The 25,224-nt window shown below is 41.2% G+C and overlaps 2 protein-coding genes across 2 annotated transcripts in view; one reads left to right on the top strand and one right to left on the bottom strand.

The window, feature by feature from the left end:
* Positions 1–25,224, top strand: part of NHS (NHS actin remodeling regulator) — a 350,238-nt gene that overhangs the window by 53,037 nt on the left and 271,977 nt on the right. The window lies entirely within an intron of this gene.
* Positions 611–7,110, bottom strand: LOC308495368 (large ribosomal subunit protein eL37-like; the record flags this gene model as incomplete). Its single annotated transcript, XM_081043420.1, has 1 exon — positions 611–7,110. Exon 1 carries the CDS (start codon positions 902–904, stop codon positions 611–613), a length of 294 nt encoding a protein of 97 aa, XP_080899546.1. The 5' UTR covers positions 905–7,110.

Raw genomic sequence — 25,224 nt, 5'->3', positions numbered from 1 at the left:
CAATGGCTCGCCATCAGTACCAGGAATATCTGAAAATTGGATTTTGAAATTAACTTTGGTTTGTATTAAAATTCTCTGTTGAAACTTTTTTCTTTTCAAGTGGACCTTCTGATCTTGGACATAAATTTCCACAACCTAGTGTGTTTCTCAGAATAATAACATTAAAGCTTTCGGATGACTATCATTTCTGGCTTGAAGTGAAAACAGAAATGTAGACAAAATGCACAGGTAGAAAACATGAAAAGAAAATAACTGTTGTCTTTAATATCTGTGGGAAACCTGGGTGGTATTCGCTCTGGACTGCTTAAGATTGTGTAATGTTGCTTAAAGTTGGTTTGATGCTTTAAGCACCGCATATATGTGTCCATGTGTCCATGTGTGTGCACATACATGATAGAAAGAATATATCTAGATTTCGTTTATAGAGGATACTGGATTAGAAGGTCTAGAAAGTGAGAAATGATTAGTCATGTACACAACCCATACAGCCCAGGGTTCTGCCATGAACCAGCCATGAAAAGCTAAAATTGTTCCCTGAATATCACTTGTTTTTGTTGTGAGTGTTTTTTTAAATTCAAAAACTTTATCGTGCAACTAACGATTGAAATCCTTAAGAGGAACTGGATGCTGCAACAACTCCCCTCTTGGGTTTAGGTGTTGTTGCTTCATGGAATCTATGCCTGAATCTGTGGTGTATAATTTTTAGGTGCCACATTCGACCAGTCCCAGTGATATTTTGTCTTTTAGCCTTGGCATTCCAGTTATACTTTCTCTTCCGCTTGGCAGGGTAGCCACATTTGTCACAGATAGACTGCTCGACATGGTAGGCCTTAGAGCCACAGAGGCAGCATAGCATGTGCAGCTTATTGTGATGCTTTCTGAATGATGACATTCCCTTCGTCATTGCGCTTCTGCGGCAAGACCAAAGAGCCCTGATGTCACTTTCAAAGGTGAGGTTTGTGATAGCTTCTTTCCTAGACACTCATAGTTTTGAATCAGTAAAGTGTCTTGCTTATACACACTTTTGGAATAAGTAATTCTGTAAATTTTCCCCAATATTTCTAGATGTTGGGAGCAAATCCATGGTCACCTTATCCATGTCCTTCATGGATTTATAGATTTCTGTTGTATTAACTTTGGCTTTCTTCAACAAATCTGGAAGCTGAATGGTGCCTATAGACTCCCCTCTTGGGAGTCTATATGCCATAGTATTCTATGGTCTGTATGCCATAGTATTCTATGGTCAGTATGCAATCTGCTCATTCCTTCCCTTTTCTAAAATGAGGTTACATTTTAATTGTTTGAATTGATAAGTATTAACTGAGAACATACTATGAACCTGACTCGGAGAGATATTATAAGTAGATGTCTAATAAAAACAATTTGAGAATCTAAAAATAATTTGCCAAAGCATGTAATCGATTTGCTAGTACTTTGTTCATTCATCCATTAACCTGACTTTCATCTTCTCATCCCCCATCTGCCCTTCCATCCATTCATGCATTCATCTACCCATCTCTTCATCCATCCATCCACCCATCTATCCTTTCATCCTTCCCTCTCCCCATCCATTTCTTCCCCTACCCCTTATCCCTCCCTCTCCCCATCTATTCATTTACCCATCCACCCATCATTCACCAGACAGATGCTGAAGGTCTATGATGGTCTTGGCACATGTCTTGGCATTTTAAATATAAAGTTGACAAAATAGTCCCTGTCCTCTAGAAGCTCAAAATCTGAGTGGGGAGACAAGCTACAGAGGGTAAGGGGGGAGAGGGATGGTAGATGAGGCTAAAGGGGATCAAATATATGGCGATGGGAGGAGAACTGACTCTGGGTGGCGAAGACACAACATGATATATAGATGATGTATTACAGAATTGTACACCTGAAACCTGTGTAATTTTACTAACAATGTCACCTCAATAAACTTTAATTTTTAAAAAAAGTAATAAAAAATTCTTTATAAAGATTTTGAATTTCCTGGTAGAAAAACCATTCTTCATGCACAGTGGTCTAATCACAGTAAATGTGTACTGGGCATTCTTTAATACTTACTGTTTTAAAAGATAATGCTAGGTTCTACTTTGGAAACTGAATATTTTCTTCCTGTACTCTCCTCATTTCTTATTTGCAGGTATAGCATTTTTATAATGATCTATAAAGGTATGTTTTTAAAATGGAAATAAGAAATGTAGAGGCAGGTATTACATGGAATTAAGGGGCTATTGGAATGTGGGAATTCAGTAGGGGGACATAGCTGAGAATTGAATGGTTCTAAAAACACTTGCGTCTTTTTTTTTTCAGTAGCAGGAAACTAATGATTTTTGTTTCTTGGGAGGGAGAGGGCAGAGGTAGCAGTGGTTTCTTAATTATGAAATGCAACTGTTTAGATTTTTAAGTAGTGTTATTCCTGTTATGAGTTGCCTCAGGAAGCCACATCAAAGGCAGGTGTGTGTGTGTGTGTGTGTGTGTGTGTGTGTGTCTGTGTGTGTGTGTGTGTGTGTGTGTGTGTGTGTTGCTGGCCTTTGTCTTGGAGACAGACCTGGTCTGTCAGACACAGACTTAATTTCATTGTTTGAACTGGAAATAAGTTAGTGTGTTCTTTCTAGCTGAGAGAGTCATTTTTTCCTGCCTTGTTTTCTAGCCATCAAATCTATATTTGCATTTTAATTAAGAAAGAAGATAACTCTTGGAGCTGAAATTTGGATGAAAGCTGTGAATATTTACTATTTGAAGAGCCTTGTTAACATAAGCCTACCTGTTTAAAACCATAATTTTAAACTTTTCTACTGTGACTGATTTTTTCATTTTTGTACTTTGTGTTTTTAATTAATGTTTTCTTTTTTAAAAAGAGATACAACTGACATACAGGAATGTGAACAAACCTTAAGTGTACGGCTTGACAGATTTTTGTGTGTGTACACACACATCTGACCACCAATCAGATCCAGATATAGAACATTTCCAGTGTTCCAGAAAGTTCCCTTGTGCCCCCTTTCAGTCAGAAGTCATACCCTACCTCCCACAGCAGTAACTGCTATTCTTAACTCTGTCATTGATTCATTTCACTTATTTTTGAAGTTCATACAAATGAAATCATACAGTATGTATCTTTTGTGTAATGGCTTCTTTTGATGAATATTATGCCTGTGTTATTCATCTATGTTGTTGTGTATTGAAGAGCTGTTCTGTTTGTTTGTTTGGATTGCTGTATTGTATTTTATATAATGACTGATTTTTGACCAGAAACTTCCCTGGGTGTGTTATCTTAAAACCATAATAGGATTGAGCTAAAATATTCTATTTTTCCATTTATATTTGGCTGTTTGCCCCTGAGGTCCACGATCATCAATTAATTAAAAAAAAATTTTTACACTTACTATGTACCCAGAATCACTGGGGATAAAAGAAGTATAAGACACGATCCCTGCCACCAAATATTTCACAATTCATTTAAAGTAAATAAACTTTGTGCTTTTATTTACAGACAAAATTATCAAGGTTTCTGCCTGAGTTCTAAGAAAGTGAAATTGCTACCTGAATTGCTCTTAGTTGGGTTTGTCTGACATCTTTGTTTTGTTTTGACAACAGGGATTGGCCCCAGTGATAGAGGCAGCTAATGATTCAGTCCATCAATCTTTCAGTTTTTACTGAAAACCCACTTAGTATGTGCTCAGTGTGTGCTTCATCTATATGGTTCTCTTCTAATCCAGTTTCTCACCCTGAGCACTATTGACACTTGGGGCTGGGTAATTCTTTGTGGTGGGGGCTGTCCTGTGCACTGTGGGATGTTTAGCAGCCTCTTTGGCCTCTATCCACTAGGTACCCGTAGCATCACCCCCCGGACTGTCCCCCGCATGACAACCAAAAATGTATCCAGACATTACTAGAATCACCTTGGGTTGAAAACCATTGTTCTAAATATACTGCTACTGCTTCCTACATTTCAGTTCATACACCTTTTTGAATACTTACTGTGTTTTTCTCATTCAAATTCTCCTTTTGTTATGTACCTGGATGTGCAAAGCACACAGATTTCATTTCTGGGGGTAGAGAACAGTATGAAAGAAAGCATGAAGGCAAGAATTGGTAAGCTTTCATGGTAGCTATTGACAGGGCAAATGGTCAAACTTAAAAGTGGCAATTCTGAAGAATCTGTTGACATTCCAAATCTCCAAGTGATTTTTAGAGCTTCTGAGAATTCAAGAACTTCTAAGACCTCTACAGTTTGGAATTATGCCTTGAGTAACAGGCCTGGAGTAGGCATGAAGTTCCTATACTGTATTTCATTATAAGGTTTTGACCAGGCTTCCAACGGGCATTTGCAGCTGGGGTTTGATCAGAGAAAGTAGTGTTCTAAAATATGAGAAAACTTGAATAATAAAAGCAACATGCCAATGGCTTTTCATGTATTTGTTTAAAACCTGCCTTGGTTCCAGGTAGGATTTAAGGTGGTTGTTTATCATTGTATGTGCTGTCTTCCACATTGGTGTAAAATATCAACCAGAGTAGAGATATATTATAGAGAGGAATATTAGAATCATTGCTCAGAAGATGACTTGAGAAGGCATCTCCTCCTCCTTCATCCAACTTTCATGAAGGACCTCCCCTAACCAGACAGTATGGTGAAATCATGAGTTAATTATAGACTTGGAAGAGTTAGCATGAGAGCCTGGTTTGTCTTGCCTCTGGCCCTCTGTCTGCTCGGCTGCCTCCTGGTTGGGAGCCTTTGGCAGTGCTCACGTTGGGGATGAGATACCTTGGCAAGCTTGGGTGGGCATCAAAGACACCGGGAAGGAACCCAGCCCAGTTTCTGGCAATTCTGTCTGTCACTGGGTTTTACGCCTGTGTTCAAAATATTTCATTTCTCCATCTGTGAAATGGAGATAATCCTTCCTCACCTTGCAGGGCTGTTGGGAGGATTAATTAGCTAATGTTCCTCAAGTGCTTTGAAGATGAAAAGGCTTGTGGAAGTGCTAAGTAGTATTAAGGGAAGGCAGCAAGTGCCTGCTGGAAGTATCCTTAGTTTCTTCGTTGTCCCTTTTCAGCAGTTGTGTTTTTCTCGACGTTGAAGTGTGATTCATGGAGCAAAGTGCTTTCTTGGTGGGCTGGACAATGTGCCAATCAATATAGAACAAAGACAGTGCCACTTTATTTTATGCCTTGGTACTAATTTAGCTTATCAATTGGCATGACTTCTGAAGATCTTTAGCTCAGAATGTATTAATTATCAAGCCTGGTGGTTTTCCAGGGTGAGCTTAATTTACTTTGTGGTGGAGAGAGGAAGTGTGGTTAAGGGAGGTCCTGCCAGATGGCCTTGAGATGGAAGGATTTCTTGAGATGGAGGTCATTTTTGACATTATGACAGGTGAGAAGACTGCAAGGGAGAGAGAAGCTGGGAGTAAAACATTCTGCGTTCTCCTCACTTTTACAGCAGGAATAGAACTTCCACTGTCTTAGCAGTAGCTTGCTCCTCAAGGCTGTCATGCCTTCCGATTGTGTCTTTCATGAGGTGAATTTCCCTTTCCCAGCCCAGACTTAGAAGAGGGATTCCATGAGTTTGCATGCTGATTGCAACTCATCAATTCATCTTTTCCTTCCCTGAGGTTTGTGTATTAGGATGGAGCTCACAGTGAGAGAGCTGGATGCAGGCAGGGCTTTGTTGAGAAGCATGTCTACCTACTATTGCACTGGTGGCTTCTACAGATCTTGCAGCCTTCTCAGGATCTTTTCTAGACATGTTATTGTTTGTAATAAAGAAGAAAAATAATAGTACCAGGAGTATTCAATCATTTGTTGATTTGAATCTTTTAATCTTAAAAATTCTATCTAATTCTTTTGAGAAGTTTCTGTGGTCATTGATTTTTTTTTATTAGTTTCAGGTGCACAAGACAAAGTAATACTTAGACGTTCATCATTTATATCCCTCACACTGTGTGAACCCTCCTCCCCCCATCCACTATCCCTCTGACATCGCACCGAGCCATTACCACTGTATGTATTCCTAATGCTGTACTCTGCTTCTTGTAAGTATATACATACATACATGTACATATATATATAAAATTATAGTTGGCATTCATTATTGTTCAGCTTCAGGTGTACAGTGCAGGGATCAGGTATCTACATCATCCCTGAAGTGGTCTCCCAAATGGGAGACGTGTCCATTGGATACCCTACAAAATCTTTACCACATTATTGATTACGTTCCCCAAATTAATTTTCAAAACCCCGTGGCCATCTTGTGGTTACCGACTGTTTTCTAATCCCCTCACCTTCCCTCTTATCCCCATCCCCCCACCCATCTAGCAACCCTCAGTTTTTCCTCTTTGTCTCCAAAACTGTTTCTGATTAGTTCATTCACTTATTCTTTTCACATATAAGTGAGATCATATGGTACTTGTCTTTCTCTGTCTGACTTATTTCACTTAACATAATGTTCTTTAGGTCCATCCATGTTGTTGCAAATGGTAAGATTTCAATCTTCTTTATGGCTGCGTAATACTCCATTGTATAAATGTACCACAGTTTCTTAATCCAGTCATCTACCGATGGGCATTTTGGTTGTTTCCATGTCTTGATTATTGTGTATAATGCTGCAATAAACATAGGAGTGCATACAGATTTTTGAATTGGAGTTTTGGGTTTCTCCAAATAGATACCTAGGAGTGGAATTGCTGAATCATAAGGTAGTTCCATTTTGAGATTTTTGAGATACCTCCATACTGTTTTCCATAGTGGCTGCACCAATCTGCAATCCCACCAACAGTGTCTGTGGTCATTGATTTTAAAATCCACCTTGCTCTGTATCTCTGAATCTATTTCTGTCTTGTTTGCTCATTCTGTTCTTTTGATTCCATATATAAGTGAGATCATATGGTAATTGTCTTTCTCAGTCTGACTTATTTCACTTATGCAAGAGAAGCAAAAGAAAAAATAAACAAATGGGACTATATCAAACTAAAAAGTTTTTTCACAGCAAAGGAAACCATCAACAAAACAAAAAGACATTCTACTGAATGAGAGAAGATATTTCCAATGATACATTTGGTAAGGGGTTAATATCCAAAATTTGTATAAAAGAAAGCTCATACAACTCAACACACACACACAAAACAAAAAACAAAACAACCCAATTAAAAAATGGGCAGAGGACATGAAGCAACATTTCTCCAAAGAGGACATACAGATGGCCAGTAGACATGAAAAGATGTTCAACGTCACTGATCATCAGATAAATGCAAGGTAAAACCACAGTGAGATATCACCTCAGTCTGGTCAGAATGGCTATCATCAATAAATCAAGAAACAAGTGTTTGCGAGGATGTGGAGAAAAGGAACCCTTGTGCACTATTGGAGGGATTGCAAATTGGTGCAGCCACTATGGAAAACAGTATGGAGGTATCTCAAAAAATTGAAAATGGAACTATCTTATGACAGCAATTCCACTCCTGGGTGGATATGGACTTATCAGGGGGATCACTTTATAGATTGTGTAGATGCCTGACAACTGTGCTGGATACCTGTAGTTGATGTAGAATAATATCGAATGTCAACTATAATTAAATATATATGTATATTTAAATATATATTATATGTATTTAAACTATATAATTAAATATACATATTTAATTATAGTCACGGGATGTAAAGTATAGCACAGGGAATAGAGTCAATGGTATCGTAACAACTATATACGATGTCAGAGGGGTAGTAGACTGGGAGGGGGGTTATCACTTTGTGAGGGGGGTAAATGTCTAATCAGTATGTTGTTTTATGCACCTGAAACTAATAATAATAAAACAAATTTTAAAAACCACCTGGCTTTAGAGAATGGATATGCTCCTGAAACACCAAGGGCAAACTAGATTTTGGTAAATCAGGTTATTTTAGGGGCCCCATGGGAGGTTTTCACTTAAATAATGCTTAAAGTGAATCCTCGTGTAAGGCAAACGTATCTGGTAGATTCTTTATCTTTCAGTAACTTGCATTTGTTGATTTTATCAAATATGTGTGGGGGAATGAGACTAAAGACCAATAGGCAACATATGGCAGGATCTCTCCCCAAGTGACCCTCTGGATAGGGTTGTGCCTACGTCATTTTGGTGACGCACATCGTAGGGTCAAGAAGCTGGGGAGAGACTGGCATTTGTAGGTCTTTCTCTTTACATCAGGTCTGCTTATGATCTTTCTGGTATTTATTCTCCTCCATTCCTAAAATCGAGACCCTGGATTCCCTTCTCTTCAAAGACCTCTTGGCAACCTTCCTAGGAATGGCAGAGTTCATTCCGATCGGTGTCCGGTGAGTGTAGCTCAACTGTGATGGAGCTCAACCTGTCAAACTTGCAGAAAAATGTCTCTTACGTATTCCAGCTGTTTCTTACACATGCTCCCTAAGAGCTATTTCCATTTGTTAGCTGTCAGAACGATGTAGAGGAATTGCTACAGACCCTCGATGTCGTCAGCCACCTTTGTTTCTATACTAGTTATTTCTTTATTAGCCAATCAATGTTTGGCAAAGAGAAAGAACAGGCTAAGAACTTTCCCTGATGACTTGCTGCCCCTAGTCTTGGAGTTCTTCTAGCACAAGGAAATTGAGGGGGAATTTGGTTTTTCATATTTTCACTCCTGCTTATGAGACCTGCGAGGACTTCCCACAGCTGAATGCAAGCACCTCCACTGACATTGGCAAAGATGGAGTTCTGAGCTCATGCATCACCTTGGAAACTGGATCCCATTGCTGCTGGGAAAGGAACGCCTGGTTGCCCAGAGCACTAAAGTAGGGAATGTTGATTGGACCTTTCAGTCCTCCTGCCTGGAGTCATCAGAGATACAGGGTGGATGAACGAACCAGGTAACTTCTGAAAACTTTGGTTTTCTCTGGGCCCCATGGACATTGGAACTGGAGATTTTAGGGTTCAGTGAGGGAGGGAGTGTGCTGCTAGAATTTTTCTCACAAACCTGGGTGTTTTTCCCTTGTGAGGCAAAAGGTTATTCCACCCAAGTGATTTAGACTTCTCAGAAATTCCAATGGTGTGCTGGAGTCAGTTTGTACCAGCCCTCAAGAGCTGATTGTGACATCTGTCCCCAACTTGCTTTTAGTGACATCACGTTGGTAGCTTGAAATCTGCCATGGTGGGTGTATTGACAGCACAGAAATTGACAAATGCTGCAAATCAGGGCTCCTCAACACCCATGCTGGTTGTTGAACATCTATCTACCAGCACATGCAGGAAGTTCGCCTCACCCCTAATATCTCCTCAGCCTCACGGGGCTGTTTAGCTTATAGGGAAGAGACTCCCTTTGCTGTGGTTTTATTGTGTGTTCCTCTGGTGTATAGGTGGCCTGCCCCTTGTTTTCTCATCTACTATACTCAGCCTGAGAGAGAGCACTGTGAGATGGGCTGTGTGGCAGAAGATTGTCAGGGTGATGATTTTTTCCCTTTCACTAATAAGCTATATGGCAGGTCATTTTACCTCTCGTGTCCTCCGCTTCCTCTTCATTATAATAAAAGTAATTTGGATCATTAGATGATCACTAAGTTTCCTTTTAGCTCTGACATTCTGTGATTCGATGAGTGCTTAGCTGCTAGGAAATGTCATGTCTTTTAAAGGCTTGGAACACTTCAAAGCTTTCTCATTTTTTTCGTCCGGATCTTGGTCTCCCAATAATTTCACTTCTATCTAGACTTCTGCCTCCAGCATGAATGAATGGGGCCACTCCAGGTGAGAATCATCACTAATTAGTTCCTTTTATCTGGAGGTGTCAAAGCACTCAAGGCAGCAGTCATTACCCTTCATGGTCACTCTCCAAAGAAGGCTGCATGAGTGTGTCTGTTTTACAAGGGGTCTATCATGGTGGTGAATTATTGACTTATCTTTTCTTGATCAAAATGAGGCTACCTCCTGGTCTTAAAGTAAGTTCCAGTTTTGAGATTAGTCTGCTGTATATAACCCCAGATTACTTGGCATGCTTGGCCTGGCTGATGTGCAGATAGAGCTCTGTGTGTTTTCCACCTCTCTAAAGTGGAAATACATTTGAATAGGTTTTTGCTAGTCCAGAAGATTTTTGAAAAACATGTTTAAATAAGGCTTTCTCTTCAAAATTCTTTAAAAGAAGTGTGATGCGAGTTTATATTGGGGATTGAGGGTAGACTTAATGGAATGTAGAAGGGATAAAATACATTTTTATGGGGTGCCTGGAAGGGGAAGAGGTGCTGATAGGGAGTTGGGAATGACTACAGACGTGGCAACTTTGTGATTTTGCTTAAAATCTTGTTAAGACATGTAGGCCCATATTTCAGCACCTGCAGAAATACGTGTCCATGGGATGAGCCCTCTCTGCCCAATGACATGTGCCAACTCAGGCCAGCTGTTATTGTGATTGTGTTCGTGAGGCCATTTATTCTTGAATTAGGAATCCTGAGTGCTTTGCTGACTGTTTGCAGGGTTGGTTATCCACCCTGCCATCCCAACTTGACTGCATTCGGTGACTGGAGCCATGATTTCCACACCTGAAGGTCTGAGCCATTGAGTCTGCCACCAAAAGCATAAACTATGTGAAGGGCTGGAAAAGAAGTAAATTGCTCTGGGATTCAACTTCAGAGGAAAATTGAGTTCTGACAATGGAGGCTGACTGCAAATCTCTTAGCTTCAGGCTGCCAACAGTAGCACAACTCAGAGGTCTTCAAACTTTTCTTGTTGGAATACTTCATATATATATGAATATATATATGAATATACATATATATGAAGTTATATTTAAAATTAAGTACACCCTTGTACATTATATATTTGATATCTGAATTTTTAATGATAACTTTAATTCACTGAAAAAAATGTATTTTCCAGTACATTCTCATTGCTCAAAGTGTGATTCACGGACCAGCGACATCAGCATCCCCTGGGAGCTTGTTAGAAATGCAGAATCTCGAGTCCTTCCGTAGCCCCACTAAATCAGAATCCACATTTTAATAAGGTTTCCAGGTGATTTATGTGTGCATTAAAGTCTGAGAAGCACTGGTGTATATCATATACATGCATTAAGTATATCTTCATCAAAACCTTTCAATTTATGGAAAAAAAGATCTGTTACATGCCTTAATTGGAGAAGCCATTTCTTATTGTCAAACCAATCAGCCAAACCAGACTGGCTTTTAGTCAGTAAAAAGAATTGACTTTGTTGATTCAAGTGAATGTGTTAATATGTGTGCTTGGCTAATCTTCTCCTTCTGAGTTCTGATTCTTGCATGGATGGGGAGCTTCATGGCTAGATAAATATATAAGGCACAAAACTGTGCTATGAATTTGTCGCCTGAATAAAATATGGCACAGTAGCCTTTCCTATTTCTTATTGAAGGTTTCTTTGCTTTACTCTTGGGATTCTCCCTCTAAACTGATGCTGTCTTCAGTTATCCTTTTGTTTGTGTACCAGGAGATGTTTGCTCCTTGGGATAATGCACCCTGGTAAGATTGAGGATAGGTGGGTAAAATATGCCTTTCTTTAGTAAAGGGGGAGCGGCAAGCTGCGAAAGAGGAGTAAGGAAAAGCAGGAGACCACAGATCCGGCAGATTAGCTTTAGGGAGGCAACATATGGAAGCTGAAGACCTGGAAATTGAATCTCTTAAAGCTATCCATATGCCCACATCTGCCAGAAAGTCTTTGAGGACCCCAGTGGTAGGTGAACCCCAGTTTAAGAATGTTGAGTTTGGAGAATGAGTTAATACCGTTTTGGAAATTCCTGGATTCGAGCTTTTTAATCTCCCTTCTGCCCGTGGATTTGTGTGTGCGTGCATTTACATGTGCATACACACGCACGTGCAAGTATGTCAAACAAAAGAAACTTAGTCGCAGTTCACCACAGCCAAAGCTTTTGCCTGTTCCCTCGTCTACTTTTGAATTCCGACTTCAACTGAATTTATCAAATATTTATTTAACATCTACTGTGCATTAGGTACTGCACCATGCATTGGGAATATAAAAGTGACCAAAGTAGATACAGGGAAAGAGTCACCATTTGTAACCAATATGCAAACACTTAAGGGAATCAGAGAGATTTTCATAGGATTCTGAACAAAGGGATGGCAAGAAACTCCCAGTGTTAACCTAGCAGCTTAGTAGTGGGAAAGTTCCTAAAGAAAGGATATTGAAGACCATTAAAGAAAAGGTACATCTGTGTGTGTGTGTGTGTGTGTGTGTTATAGCGCAAACCATCACACACCTGCAATATTATCCAACTGCTTTAATGTTTAATTCCCTTGGATTTGATCCATGGTAACATCAAGTATTTCTGTGGGCAATTCCAAGGCATCTGAGTAGGCTTGCTGGGAATCAAAATCTATTAGGTCGGTGCAAAAGTAATTGCAGTTTTTGCAATTAGTTTTAACCTTTTAAACCGCAATTACTTATGCACCAACCTAATAGTAAGACTTTCAGAAAAATCAGAGAAGGGAAGCTTTATTGGTTTTGAGGCCAGTCTTGTAATTTCATTGTGTTTTCTGTCTGAGACTTTAAACACCTATTAGGCATGTGTCCTGACAATCAGAAGATTTAAAATGAGACACATCAGCAAATGTTTGATTGGGAAGAAAGCAGAGCCATTAGGGCACTGTGGCTGTCTCCACATCAGGAGGCAATCAGGCAAACCCAGGATCCATGCATCAGAAAGGAAATGGCACAGAGAGACTCCACTGCCTTCCTGGAGCTGTGGCCCTTGGTAACTTGTTGACTCTGGTCCTGGGGTCAGGGTATTGCTGAGTTGCTGCTAACACTAGTAATTGTAAAATGGCCCTCTTCTCTGTCTGAGGTAAGAATGTTGTAGGGTGGCGGCACAGAACTTCTCACCATTACCGCTTGGGAGCCCTTTGGCCCCATTCCTCTCCCATCCACGCCTTCCACTACAGCATGGCCTGCAGCACTTGCTGCCTGCTACCCTCACCCTCTTTGGTTAATTTGGCTGAAGGTAGGGAACTCATGAAGAGGCTCAGGGCAGAAGAGGGTGGAGGTTTGGACATTGTTGAATACCCAGAGACCAGCAGTGGTCCCTGACAGGTCTCACTCTGTTTTCCTTCGTCTTTAATTTAGTCATTTTCAATTTTTTACTGGATGCCAAACATTTATTGAGTAAAGAGTTTACCTTTTATAACATTAAAAAAAACCAGCTTTATTGAAATATAGTTCACTCATTTAAAGCATACAGTTCAGTGGTGTTTAGTATATTCACAGAGTTGTGCAAGCATCACCACAATCAATTTTAGAACATTTTCATCACTCCAAAAAGAAACTCTGTACCCATTAAGTGCCACTCCCCATTTCTCCCTCCCTTTAGTCCCTGGCAACCACTAATCTACTTTCTGTCTATATGGATTTCGCTATTCTGGACATGTCATATAAATTAGAATCACACAATAATGTAACCTTTTATGTCTGGCTTCCTTCACTTAGTATAATGGTTTTAAGGTTCATCCATGTTGTAGCCTGTGTCAGTATATTATTACTTTTTATAGGTCAATAATATTTCATTGTATGGACAGTCACATTTTCTTTATCCAATCATCTGGTGTGTGTCCTACGTTTTGACCATTATAAATATGCTGTTATAACCATCTGTGTACAAGTTTCTGTGTAAACATATATTTTCATTTCTTTTTGGTATATGCCTGTGAGTGGAATTGCTGGGTCATATGATTATTCCGTATGATCTTTGGAGGAACTGCTTATGCATTTTTGACCTGGTATTGTCCTGTGAGGCTTGAAGGTATGAAAGGGGGTAGAAATTAGTACGGGGAAGACATTGGTGGACCTCAGCCTGGCAGTGCCATTTTTATGGGTACAACAAGATAATTTTCTTCAGTTCCTTGTGGCCTTGTTTTCTAGAGACTAACGACCCTCCTGGGATTGTGAACTAGGGATTTTTGATTTTTAACCTCTCTTGAGGGACGGCTGTGAAACACAACCCCTAGAGTGCTTGATGGACTGTCAGCCTGTATCTGCAGGGAACACAAACCAGCTGTTCAGCTCCATTAGCTCCTGTCTCATCTGGAGCTGCCTTTCATAGGTTCCCCACCCCCCCAAAATGGCCCAAGTTATAGCCTTGCAGTTGCCAGCCCCCTTTAATTGGATCCTTCGTTTCATAATCTGTTATTTGCGTGGTGTCTGGGCCTTGACTAAAGGGCCGTGCTTTTTCTTAAACTCAACAATTTAGTAAGATATTTGATGGAATCCAATGATTCATCTATTCCATGAAGAATGGGTGGTGTGTGTGTGTGTGTGTGTGTGTGTGTGTGTGTGTGTATTGGTAAGGAGGAGCATGTCACACCGAGGAGAAATTACCTTTAAAACAGAATCAGATTAGGCTGGAAAAACCTCTACTTTTTATAGAGGACCCCTTCCTAGGGGCTTTAATTCCTAAAATGACAAAAGGGTCTTGTAGCACAATTTCACTTATAAATGGCCCCCTGGTGTGGATGTTCATGACACTGGCAGTGCCAAGTGAAACCTTCGTCACTTACCGTGTTTCCCCCAAAACAAGACCTAACCAGAAAATAAGCCCTAGCATGATTTTTCAGGATGACATCCCCTGAACATAAGCCCTAATGCGTCTTTTGAAGCGAAAATTAATAGAAGACCCAGTCTTATTTTCGGGGAAACACGATATGTTCTGGGACACACAGAATAGTTTTCACCTGCTTTGTTGAACTGACCTGAATTTGGGTGGAGTGCCTTCTCTGACTTATACTACTGGCAGGTTTCAGCTCTAAGCTTCATTTATGGCCTTCATCCTGTGTGTAGCAGTGGCTCAGATCATGGCAAAGACTGAGCTTGAAATTCCTTGCCCTGGAATTCAAGACCATCTATGATTTAGGGTGTAGCAAATAAGAATGAGGGCCATGGAAGTGGAGTGCTTGGGGATAATCCCAGCTCTGGGTGACCCCAGGAAAGTAATTTAACCTCTTGGAGCCCAGTGGCTTCTTCTGTAAAATGGGAATAAGAATACTTATCTCATGCAGTTGTTGGATGGATTAAATAGGTTAACAGATGTAATACACTCAGAAGGAACTTAGTCAGTGCTTAGCTGTATTTGTTGTTGTTGTTGTTATTATGCTATGTTCCATCTACTTAATGGTTGTTGGCCCAGCTTATATTCCACCTCTTCTATGAAGCACTTGCATGAATATCTGTCTTGCTCACTACTGGGTGTATAGTACCAAGCACAGTGCCTGGCATGTAATAAATACTCAATAAATGCTTGTTGAATGAATAATGAATGAATGAATGAATGAATGAATGCATTTTCACATCTGGGAGCAATCCACTGTTCCTCGAGGCTTTGATAGCACTTTGTCTCTACCTCCTTTTATGGTGTTTTCCACATTTAACCTTTATTGGAGTTAATTGTGCTTTAAATGTAACTCCCTTATCCAGATGGTCAGCCCTTGGAAAGTAGAGCCTGGGTCAGTTGTTTCAGTATTTCCTGTGAGGCCTTGCGTGGGGGGCAATAAATATTTGGTAAATAATTAATCCCCTTTGGAAACAATGCCCTTAAACCATTAAATTGCCAAGTGTTTTTTACTGGATGCAAACACAGAGACATATGCGTACAGAGAGGGTATGTATCCCTTCAACAATTTCATGGCATGTGGCTTTCTTTCTTCTTTCCTAAAGGAAGTGATAAAGGTAAAAGTTAAAGAGGTGGGTGACAGTGGGAGCCAGAGACTCGTAATAAATAAAAATGTAAGTTTAGTTCAAAGAACAGGTTGATGTTAAATTTTTATTGGAGTTCAACAATTTTGGAAAATATATAGGTTTCATTCTGCTTTGAACTCCTTCAAATGTTGTGTGGGTTTTTTTTTTTTTTTTTAATAAAAGCACACACAAACCCTTTGGTTCTGTCTGAAAATAATGGATTATTTGCATTGGGTTCCGAAGTTAATCACTGTTACTGTGCTCCTTTTGTTCATGGTTGGGAATGCTGTGGTTGTTTAGTGGGGAGCTGAGGCCTGTCTCTTCTTGGACATGACTGGTTACAGAGAATAAGAAGTCACTTGTCCAGTAGTCCAGAATAGCATAGAGTTGGTCCACATGCAGGCCAGGCTCCTTCCTGGATGCCCAGGGGACAAGTGACAGGTCAAAGGGAGATAGATGCCAACTGGTACCTGAAAAGATTTCTCTGTTTTATTTAGCATCAGGTAATACTTGGCCAAGCTGAGAAGTAGAGAACTGAGTTACACTGAACCAGTTGCCACATATTCTGTGGAAAGAAACCATGTGCATCAAAACAGAAATATGGAATGAGTCAAGGTGATTTTACTCACTTTCACCTTTGCATTTATGGATTATATCTATCCTGAAAGTTCGGTAAACTGGTGAAAAAAAATTTAAGTGCATTATGCATGGTAAAGCTAACTGCTGGAATACCCTCAAATCTTAGTGACTTATCCCAGGAAATGTTTATTTCTCACTCATGCCACAATCTAATGTGGTTGGCAGGGGGTGGGGGAGGGTGCTGTGCTACACATGGTCATTCAAGGACCCAGGCTCCTTTCATCTTGTGGCTCTACCCTCCTTCAGGGTCTCAGAGTCCTCCACTAGATCTCCAAATTTAACCAGCACTCAGGGGATGAGAGAGAGAGAGCAAGTGTGGGGGAGTTAAGAGGGCAGTTTTTATGGGCCAGGCCTGAAAATAGTGTTTATCACTGCCACCCACATTCCATCGGCCAGCCTCAGTTCGTGGTCACACCTAGCCACAGGGAAGCTGGGAAACATGGTCTAGCAGTGTGACCAGAGGAAAGGCAAATGGTTTGGTGAAAAACTACTCAATCTCTGCTACAGACACCAAACTGGAACTGTCCCCTTTCGGTTGCCATAAGGAGAGAAAGGGTATTTTACTGTGGTTTGGAAAATGCTTGATTTAAAATAAATTGCTATTAGTGTATCCTAGGGAAGGGACCAGCACTGACTCAGCCAAGGTCAATTATTCATTCAAAGAGTTTTCTATTAAGCATCTACCATATGTCAGGCATTGTGTTGGGCACAGGGGCTATGATGGTGAGGAATACCGCAAGCAGTCCATGTTCTTTAGGAGCTGGCATCTTTCAGAAGACAGGCAACTGAACATGCACATTCCATATAATCTAAGGACTATGTAGGGGAAAGTAAGAGTGCTATGGGAGCCGACAGCTGGAGACCAAGGCAAGTCTGGGAGAGCCAGAGAAATTTCCAGAAAAAAAGTGACATTTACACAGACCTGAAATAGGGGTACTAAGACAGCCAGCTGAAGGAAGGCAAGGCAGTGGTATGGGTAACTGTATGTCAGGCAGAGGGAATAGCTCAGTAATTCTCAGCCTTGACTGCCCTTTGGTGTCACCTTGGGTAGATTTGGCCAATTAACTCAGAATCTTGCAGGCGGAGGGTGGGTAGGTACAGGCATTGGTTTTGGTTGTTTTTAAGAGAAGCTTCCCAGGTGATTCTGATGAACAGCCAAGGTCAAAAATCACTAGAATACTCTATTTCCCCCCAAATAAGTCCAGGTCTTATATGAACTTTTGCTCCAAAAGACACATTAGGGTGTATTTTCAGGGGATGTCTTATTTTTTTCATGTACAACAATCTACATTTATTCAAATACAGTCACGTCATCTTCTGGAACATCATCCTAACGTGCTAAATGTGTCCATCTGGCTGACGATCTTAACTGGGGCTTATTTTGGGGGTAGGTCTTATTTTTGGGGACACATGGTAGCAGCTTCAAAGAGAGGCCAGAGGAGAGTTCCAGCCACCCATGTGTATGTGAGGGACTGAAAGCTTTCCAGAATGAACTTACTTCCACACTGAAGCTTGGGGTCAGTGTAGAGCAGGACAGAGTGGGAAAGGTTTAGTTGAGGAGAAGCCACTTTCCAGGAGGTATTTCTTCTTGGGTATAAGGAGGAATCACTTATCCCCAGAGCTCTCAGCCTGGCAGTGTTTCACCAACACCAAAACTCCTCCCGCAGGGTCTAATTATCTCATTGCCTTTGGTGGTTTGGGGGAAGGTAGGACAAGAGCAATGATGGCCTAAATAGAGACCTGTCCCTCTCTCTGATTTCTTACACAGAGGAGGGCCAAAGCCCAGGCCCCACTCCAGACTGGCTGGAGTCTGCTTTTCCCTGGGGCCGGGTAGGCACAGGTGCAGCCTCAGAACTTTCAGCTTGCCATTCAGCAAGCTAGTCAGTGGGCATGCAAGGGTCCTTTAGAAAGAACCCATTGGGATTTTTTTGGTCAGCATGGGGTCTTGCACATAATGGAGGGGTCCACAGGCTGTTGTTTCCAGCTCGCTCTTGGGCCCGTCAGTCTGCTCTCTTATAAGGAAAACACAGAGACCCCTGAGCCCTAGGCCTGCATGCTAAACAGGCTTGGTTTTTGTAGGCTTCCTGCCTTCCCCAAGCCACACTCTTTTGCTCATGTTTGGAAGCCCCTGGGACATCCCTGGTAGCAAACACGCACCTGCTCAGCCATGAGGAGTTACCTTAACATGAAAAGCAAACACTTTGTTCCTATTTGGAAAGCAGAAAGCCTTAACCTTACAATGTTATCATTCAAACTACTGAATTGGAGGCATAGAAATCTTGGGGCTGGGTATTGAATCAAAGTCAGGGCTGTATCTCTCAGAAGGCTGAGAGGTTTGGGGGTGGGGTGATTATCCCAAATAGAGGCAATAGCTTGTTTAAGAATACAAGAAGCAGAGTACAGCATTAGGAATAGAGACAGTGGAAATGTATTGGCTGTGCGATGTCAGAGGGGTAGTGGATGGGGGGAGGGGGGTTGACACAGTGTGAGGGATATAATTGATAAATGTCTAACTATTACATTGTTTTGTGCACCTGAAACTAATGAAAAATGTTATTACATAAATAAATAAATAAAATATTAATGCCACACACAAAAAAAGAAATTAAAGCTAAAAAAAAAAAAGAACACAACTGAAGGAAAAGTTTAGACCATTTTTACTATTTTCCTCACAGAAAAACTGTGGTTATTGAGTTTTTCTCAGAGATAAAAGGAAAACATGCTGCCTTTCCTCTGTATCCAAGTTTTGTCCTCTGATGGTGCCCTCTTGGGCATGGATTTTTCTAGGCATCCTGGATGCTGGCTGTGGGAACAAAGCTTTGTAAATGATTTATATCTGGACACTTACCTTGTGGATATATATGACTATCTAGAAACTGGCTGAAAAATAAAATTGTAGTGATTATCTCTATGATTATATACTGTTGCCATTTTGCCAGGAGATTCCGGGTAAACATTTAGGCTAACAAACAAACAAAAATCTAAGCCACTCCTCACCCCGTCATTTTCCACTGTGGGTAATCAGCCACTCTGGCAGTGTGGGGCCTGACTTGTGCTTTCTCAGATATTTGAATGTGACACCCAGGAGAATACCTGGGTCTTCATTGCCACACAGGAAAAATGAGCTATGGAGAACAGGGAAACCTGCTGGAATCGAAGATGTCCAGGAGAGTCAGGTTGGGTTGTCTGCCAGCAAAAACCCCCTTCTCCAACTCAAGGGCTCTAATCTCTCAGTTCTCCCATTTAACACCTGAGAAAACAGAAGGCCTGAGAGGTCAAGTGCCTGGTCCAAGGTCACACAACTGTTTAGTGGCAAAGCCAGGACTAGAAACCTGGTCTCCTGAAGCTCGGGAAAAACTCATTCCCTTAACAGAGATAGCAGGCAGGTTTTTTTTTTTCTTTTTTAATTAATTTTATTGGGGTGACAATTGTTAGTAAATTTACATAGATTTCAGGTGTACAATTCTGTATTACATCGTCTATAAATCCCATTGTGTGTTCACCACCCAGAGTCAGTTCTCCTTCCATCACCATATATTTGATCCCCTTTACCCTCATCTCCCACCCCCCACCCCCTTACCCTCTGGTAACCACTAAATTATTGTCTGTGTCTATGAGTTTTTCTTTCTCATTTGTTTGTCTTGTTCTTTTTGGTTTATATACCACATATCAGTGAAATCATAGGGTTCTCTGCTTTTTCTGTCTGACTTATTTCACTTAGCATTATACTCTCAAGATCCATCCATGTTGTCACAAATGCTCCTATATCATCTTTCCTTACCGCCGAATAGTATTCCATTGTGTATATGTACCACAACTTCTTTATCCATTCATCTATCGAAGGACATTTTGGTTGTTTCCATGTCTTGGCCACCGTAAATAAAGCTGCAAAGAACATTGGCGTACACGTGTCTCTATAGAGAAATGCTTTTATATTTTTGGGGTAGATACCCAGGAGAGCGATTGCTGGGTCATATGGTAATTCTATTCGTAATTTCTTGAGGAACCTCCACACTGCCTTCCATAGCGGCTGCACCAGTAGCAGGCAGGTTTTTGATTGCATGCTGGTCTTCATCATTTGATAGTGGCTGTGAAAACACTGTGTTGAGAAGGATTCTGAGGCCCAGTATTTACTCAGAAGTGCTGTGATTCATTAGCTTGGTCTACCTTGGGTATAGGTGGGAGGATCTGCTGTACTTTTTGTGTATCTCCAGCTGTATATACCATGCTGTGTTTTGATTTTTAAAGTAGGTTCTCGAGTTTCTGTTGTACCTATTCCTCTTCTAGTATAAGCTCAAGCTTCTTCAGGATGCTCTGCCAGCAGTGTTTGCCATCCTACCGGGACACCCTGGGGGAGGATCACTGAGCATTTTCAGCTTCCTAGGGTACTTTCTCTTGATGCTTCTGAATGGGGCCCATCAGAACTCCTGACACTAGAAGGTCCTGCTCGTTGTCTCTGACATACATTTCAGGCAGTGGCAAATGAGGTCAAAACAATGCTCTCACCCACCCTCCACATGCAAGTTTCTCCTCCACTTTGCCTCTGTGTTCCATGTAAGTCCAAGCAGGCAGACAGCTTGGGAGTTTACTAGAATGGCAAATAGACACACACACACACACACACACAACACACACAGGCATGTGCTCAAGCACATGTGCGTACACAGACACATACAAATAGCATCACCTTCTTCAGCCATACCCTGAAATTTGGTGTTAATAACTCCCAGGCATGTCTTTATATTTGAATATACATGTATGTATTCCTAAGTAGCATTTAGTATTATTTTGCCCAATTTTAAATTTGTACACATTCTTTTATACTGTATGTCTCTTTCTACAACTTGCCTTTTTTGTTCAATGTTATATATGGAGATTTATTCATACTGTTATTTCTAGCTCTACTTGATTCATTTTTAATTGCTATATAAAGTTCACTATATGAAAGTACTTCTGTTTATTCATCTGTTCTCCTGTTGATAGACACATAAGTTGTTTCTAGTTTTTTGTCTTCCAAACAATGCTGTAATGAACATATGTTGCTTTTGTGCATTTATTTGTGCGTTTTTCAGGACATTATTTTTCACAGAATGTGTTGTAACCCATTCGTTGATCATGAACTCTAACCAACTGGTTGCAACCAACATTGAAAAAAATGAAATAGAATAGAATATGTTAGAAAATATCAGAATATATTGCCCATGGTAAGAGGAGGTAATGTTACAGTAGACTTGTTTCAATTAGAAGGTCATACAGTTTACTTCAACAACCAGCTACCTTGTAATTAAAACAAGTTTAATGAAATTAAACTTGCTGTGGGGTTCATGGTCAATCTAGGGATGGACTTGCTGGGTCGATGGCTGTATCTTTGGCTTTGCAAGAGCTTGCCAAATTCCTCTTCCAAGTGTATTAGTTCACACTTCTATGAGCTTTTAAGTCGAAAAGCTCAAGAAAAATGGACCCCAAGAACAGATGGAAGCTAGAGAATGAGTAAGAAAAGAGTAAAGCTTAAAATTTCTACCTTTCTTGCTCCTCTTGCATGCCTCTTAACCTTAAGTAAACATTGTGGGTTTTCTTGACCTTGTAAATTTGCTTTTAATTTTAAAAAAGAAAAAAAAGTTTAGAAGGAAATTCCTCACCTTCCTGTCTCTCTCGCCTCAGTTCAGGAAGGGGCGAGCTGGAAGGAGGTAATAAATAAGCAACCCCCTTCCTTTTTGGAATCCATTAATAACAAGTCTGGGGAGAACGGTGTCTAACCTTTGCTCTCTAGCTGCTGTGGGCAGTTTTTCAAAGCTGGACAAAGATTTCTCTGGATCTAAGTCAATGGTGCCATCTTTGTTGCTTGTTTAGAAATGAAGCATGGATTTGGGGAGCCCAAGGAGCTGTCCTTCCATAGTTCATCTCTCGGCGGGGGTGGGGGGGCTGGTCAGTTCCTCTACTGGTCCTGAACTGCCACCTCCTACTCCAGGAAGGCCAAGCCCTCTGTGAACTGATTGCTGTCTGACTTGCAACCCACTTTCCTGGAAGTGTGTATCCATGTATTCTGTACCACACAAGCAACACCTAGAGATGGAAAGAAGGCAAGCTTTGTAGAGGAGGGAACCCCTAAGCTTCCACTTAGCCCGTCTTACGTGCCAGTCCTTGTGCTCAGTGTCGACCATTCATCATCTCAATTCATTTTCGCAACACCCCTTTCTATAAATGAGGAAACCAAGGCTCAGAGTTTAGGTGACTTCCCCAGGTTACTCATCCAATAGGATATAATTCCTAACTTTATGGAGGAGCACTTTCTGTACACCAGGCATTGTTCTAAGCACCTTATATACAATTTTCTCTTTAAATCCTCATCACATCCCACTGAGGGTAGGGACCAGTATTATCCCAACAGACATGGAGAGGTTAAATAATTGACCTGCAATTGCACAGCCAGTGAGTGCAGAAGCCCAGATCTGAACCCAGAAAGCCTGTCTGGCTTTAGTACTCAAGCACTTAACTCCTTATGATGTCCTCTCTCTGCAATTGGGATTCAAACCTGTAGGTAATAACATCAAGCCACCCAAAGTGAGCACGTTTACTGAAATTTCAAAGTTTGACAACTCACCTAGTCTTTTGACAGTTGACATTTTCCATCTGTTGAATGGGAGTGATTGATGACTTGGCTGTCCTGCCCTGTTCTGTATCATGGGTATGCACCTCCTTCTTTCTCTCTCTCTCATTCTCTCTCTTCTCCTTCCTCCCTCCTTCCCTCTCTTCCTGCACTTACCAATAGATAAGGGAGGTGGTCTCTGCCCATGGTAATTTAGGGCAAGTATGTATAGCACAGAGAAAGCAGTGTGGTCACAATGACAGTGACCATGTGTAGTTAAGGATGGAAATGAGTGGGTGGCGGAGATCAGAGAAGGAGCTGGATGAGGCTTGGCTATAGCCTTGTAGATTTCATCAGTAAATTTCAGTTTAAGTAAATTACTCAAGTGTGCATCAGAATCATCTGGAGGACTCATTAAAACACAGATGTCTGCATTCCACTCCTCCCACCAAGTTTCTGATTGAGCAGGACAGGAGTGAGGCCTGAGAATTAGCATTACTAACAAGCTCCTGCTGCTATTAAGAACCACACTTGGGAAATCACTGACTTAACCAATAGGTAAGATTTTTTAAAGTGCAGGAGAAAGGAAATAAGTGTGATCTGTGTACTAGTTAGCGTAGTTTAGCTGTCATAACAAACAAGCCCTAAAGTCTTTGTGGTGTAACACAATGAAGTTGTATTTCTTGTTTATGTTACAGTCCAGTGTGGGTTGACAGGGGAGTGCTCTGCTCCATGCAGGCATTCAGGGGGCCAGGCTCCTTCTCGCTGTGGCTCTGCCACTCCCTGGGGACTTCATGTCCTCCATTAGAGCATCTGAATTTAGCCAGCAGTTGAGGGAAGAGAGAATGGAGGATTGTGCAAAAGGCTCTCATGTGCTAGACCTAAAGGAGAAACATATCACTTCTGCCCACTTGCCATTGGCCAGAACTCAGTTACACAGTATCACTTAATGCAAGGGAGTCTGGGAAATGTATCCCAGCCTCATGCCTGGATAGAAAAGGGAAAAGAGAATGGATATATAGCAGTCTTTGACATAGCCTGCTTGAGGATCCACAAGGAACTTGGTTTGACTGGAAAGGAGCATTCGTATTGAGAGAACAAATGAATGTTTCATGCTCTTCCAAGAAAAGTTACTGCAGACAGTTCAGGTCATTATTTAGCATCATTATAGTGTAGCTGAAGAGTGGGAAAAATAATCACCAGATTTAGGTGCAGGTGCTCTTCATTGAAAACCTGGATAGATGACTTTGTAAAGTTACATAACTTTTCAGTATCTGTTTTCCTTTCTCTATAAAAATTGGGATAAGATATATGAACATCAGTGGCCCAGTGCCAAGCACATAACAGATAGTAGTTATTTCTGTGTTTTCTGCACTCAGACGGACAGATGTAGCCAAGCTATTGTGGCATCGGGAGCCCATTCATGTGGACGGCTGTGGGATTCAGCTTTTAAAGGACATAGACACAAACCCCGTCTCGGCAGTTGGGTGGCTGTTCCACAGGCTGCAGCGTTATGCCTCAGACATACCAGAATGAATCAGGCTGGCCCAGCAAGGCCTGAGGGAGTGGCGTAGGCCTGAGTCCACAGCAAGATTAATTAAATACTTAGTTTCTGGAGTTGTGCTGTCTGGAATCAACGCCATTACCCAACTGGGTGACTGACCTTTATGCCTCAGTTTCCTCATGTGTATAAAGCAGCTAATCATATTGCCTACCTCATACGATTTGGGATGATGAGATGAGAAGAAGCTAAAGAGTATACTGAAAACTATTGGATCAAATTTCATGAGATTCCTAGCCCCCTATGGCATCCTTCCATTTCTCCCTCTTGGGAGCTGAGGCCAATATGCAGGTTCTTTGAGCAGATGAACCCCCCTTAGCCTTTGTTTGGTTGTTGAATAGCCATCCTAGCCCTGACACAGTCCTGTCCTCTCCTTATAGCTTCAGTGTCTTTCAGTGATTTGGGGGCCCCAGAATTGTTGATGGATATGAACATAGTCTGAGGGAAGAGCTGATGAGGAATTCACCGAGCTCTTTCTCCAGGCTGCACTTACATAGTTGATTAGTAGCCCACAGCTGAGTTGACCAGCAGCCGAGATGGAAATCTCCTGGGCTCCTTGATGGCAGTACTAATGTCCCAGAGGTCTCCCCTCCTCATCCCAGCACCAGTGCAAATGTCCCTCATTTCACCTTGTTATTTGCTCTCCTCAGGTCTGGGCCCTTTAAAAGCCTTTCTCTCCCCTTTGTTCAAAGGGTGCAGTTGTGGGTGATTGAAACCACATTTTTATATGTGTCAAAATCAGTTCAGCCCT

The sequence above is a fragment of the Rhinolophus hipposideros genome, assembly GCF_964194185.1.
Source record: "Rhinolophus hipposideros genome assembly, chromosome: X".
Taxonomy (NCBI): Eukaryota; Metazoa; Chordata; class Mammalia; order Chiroptera; family Rhinolophidae; genus Rhinolophus; species Rhinolophus hipposideros.
Note: the sequence above shows the minus strand (reverse complement) of the source record. Positions and strands in the feature narration are given on the sequence as shown.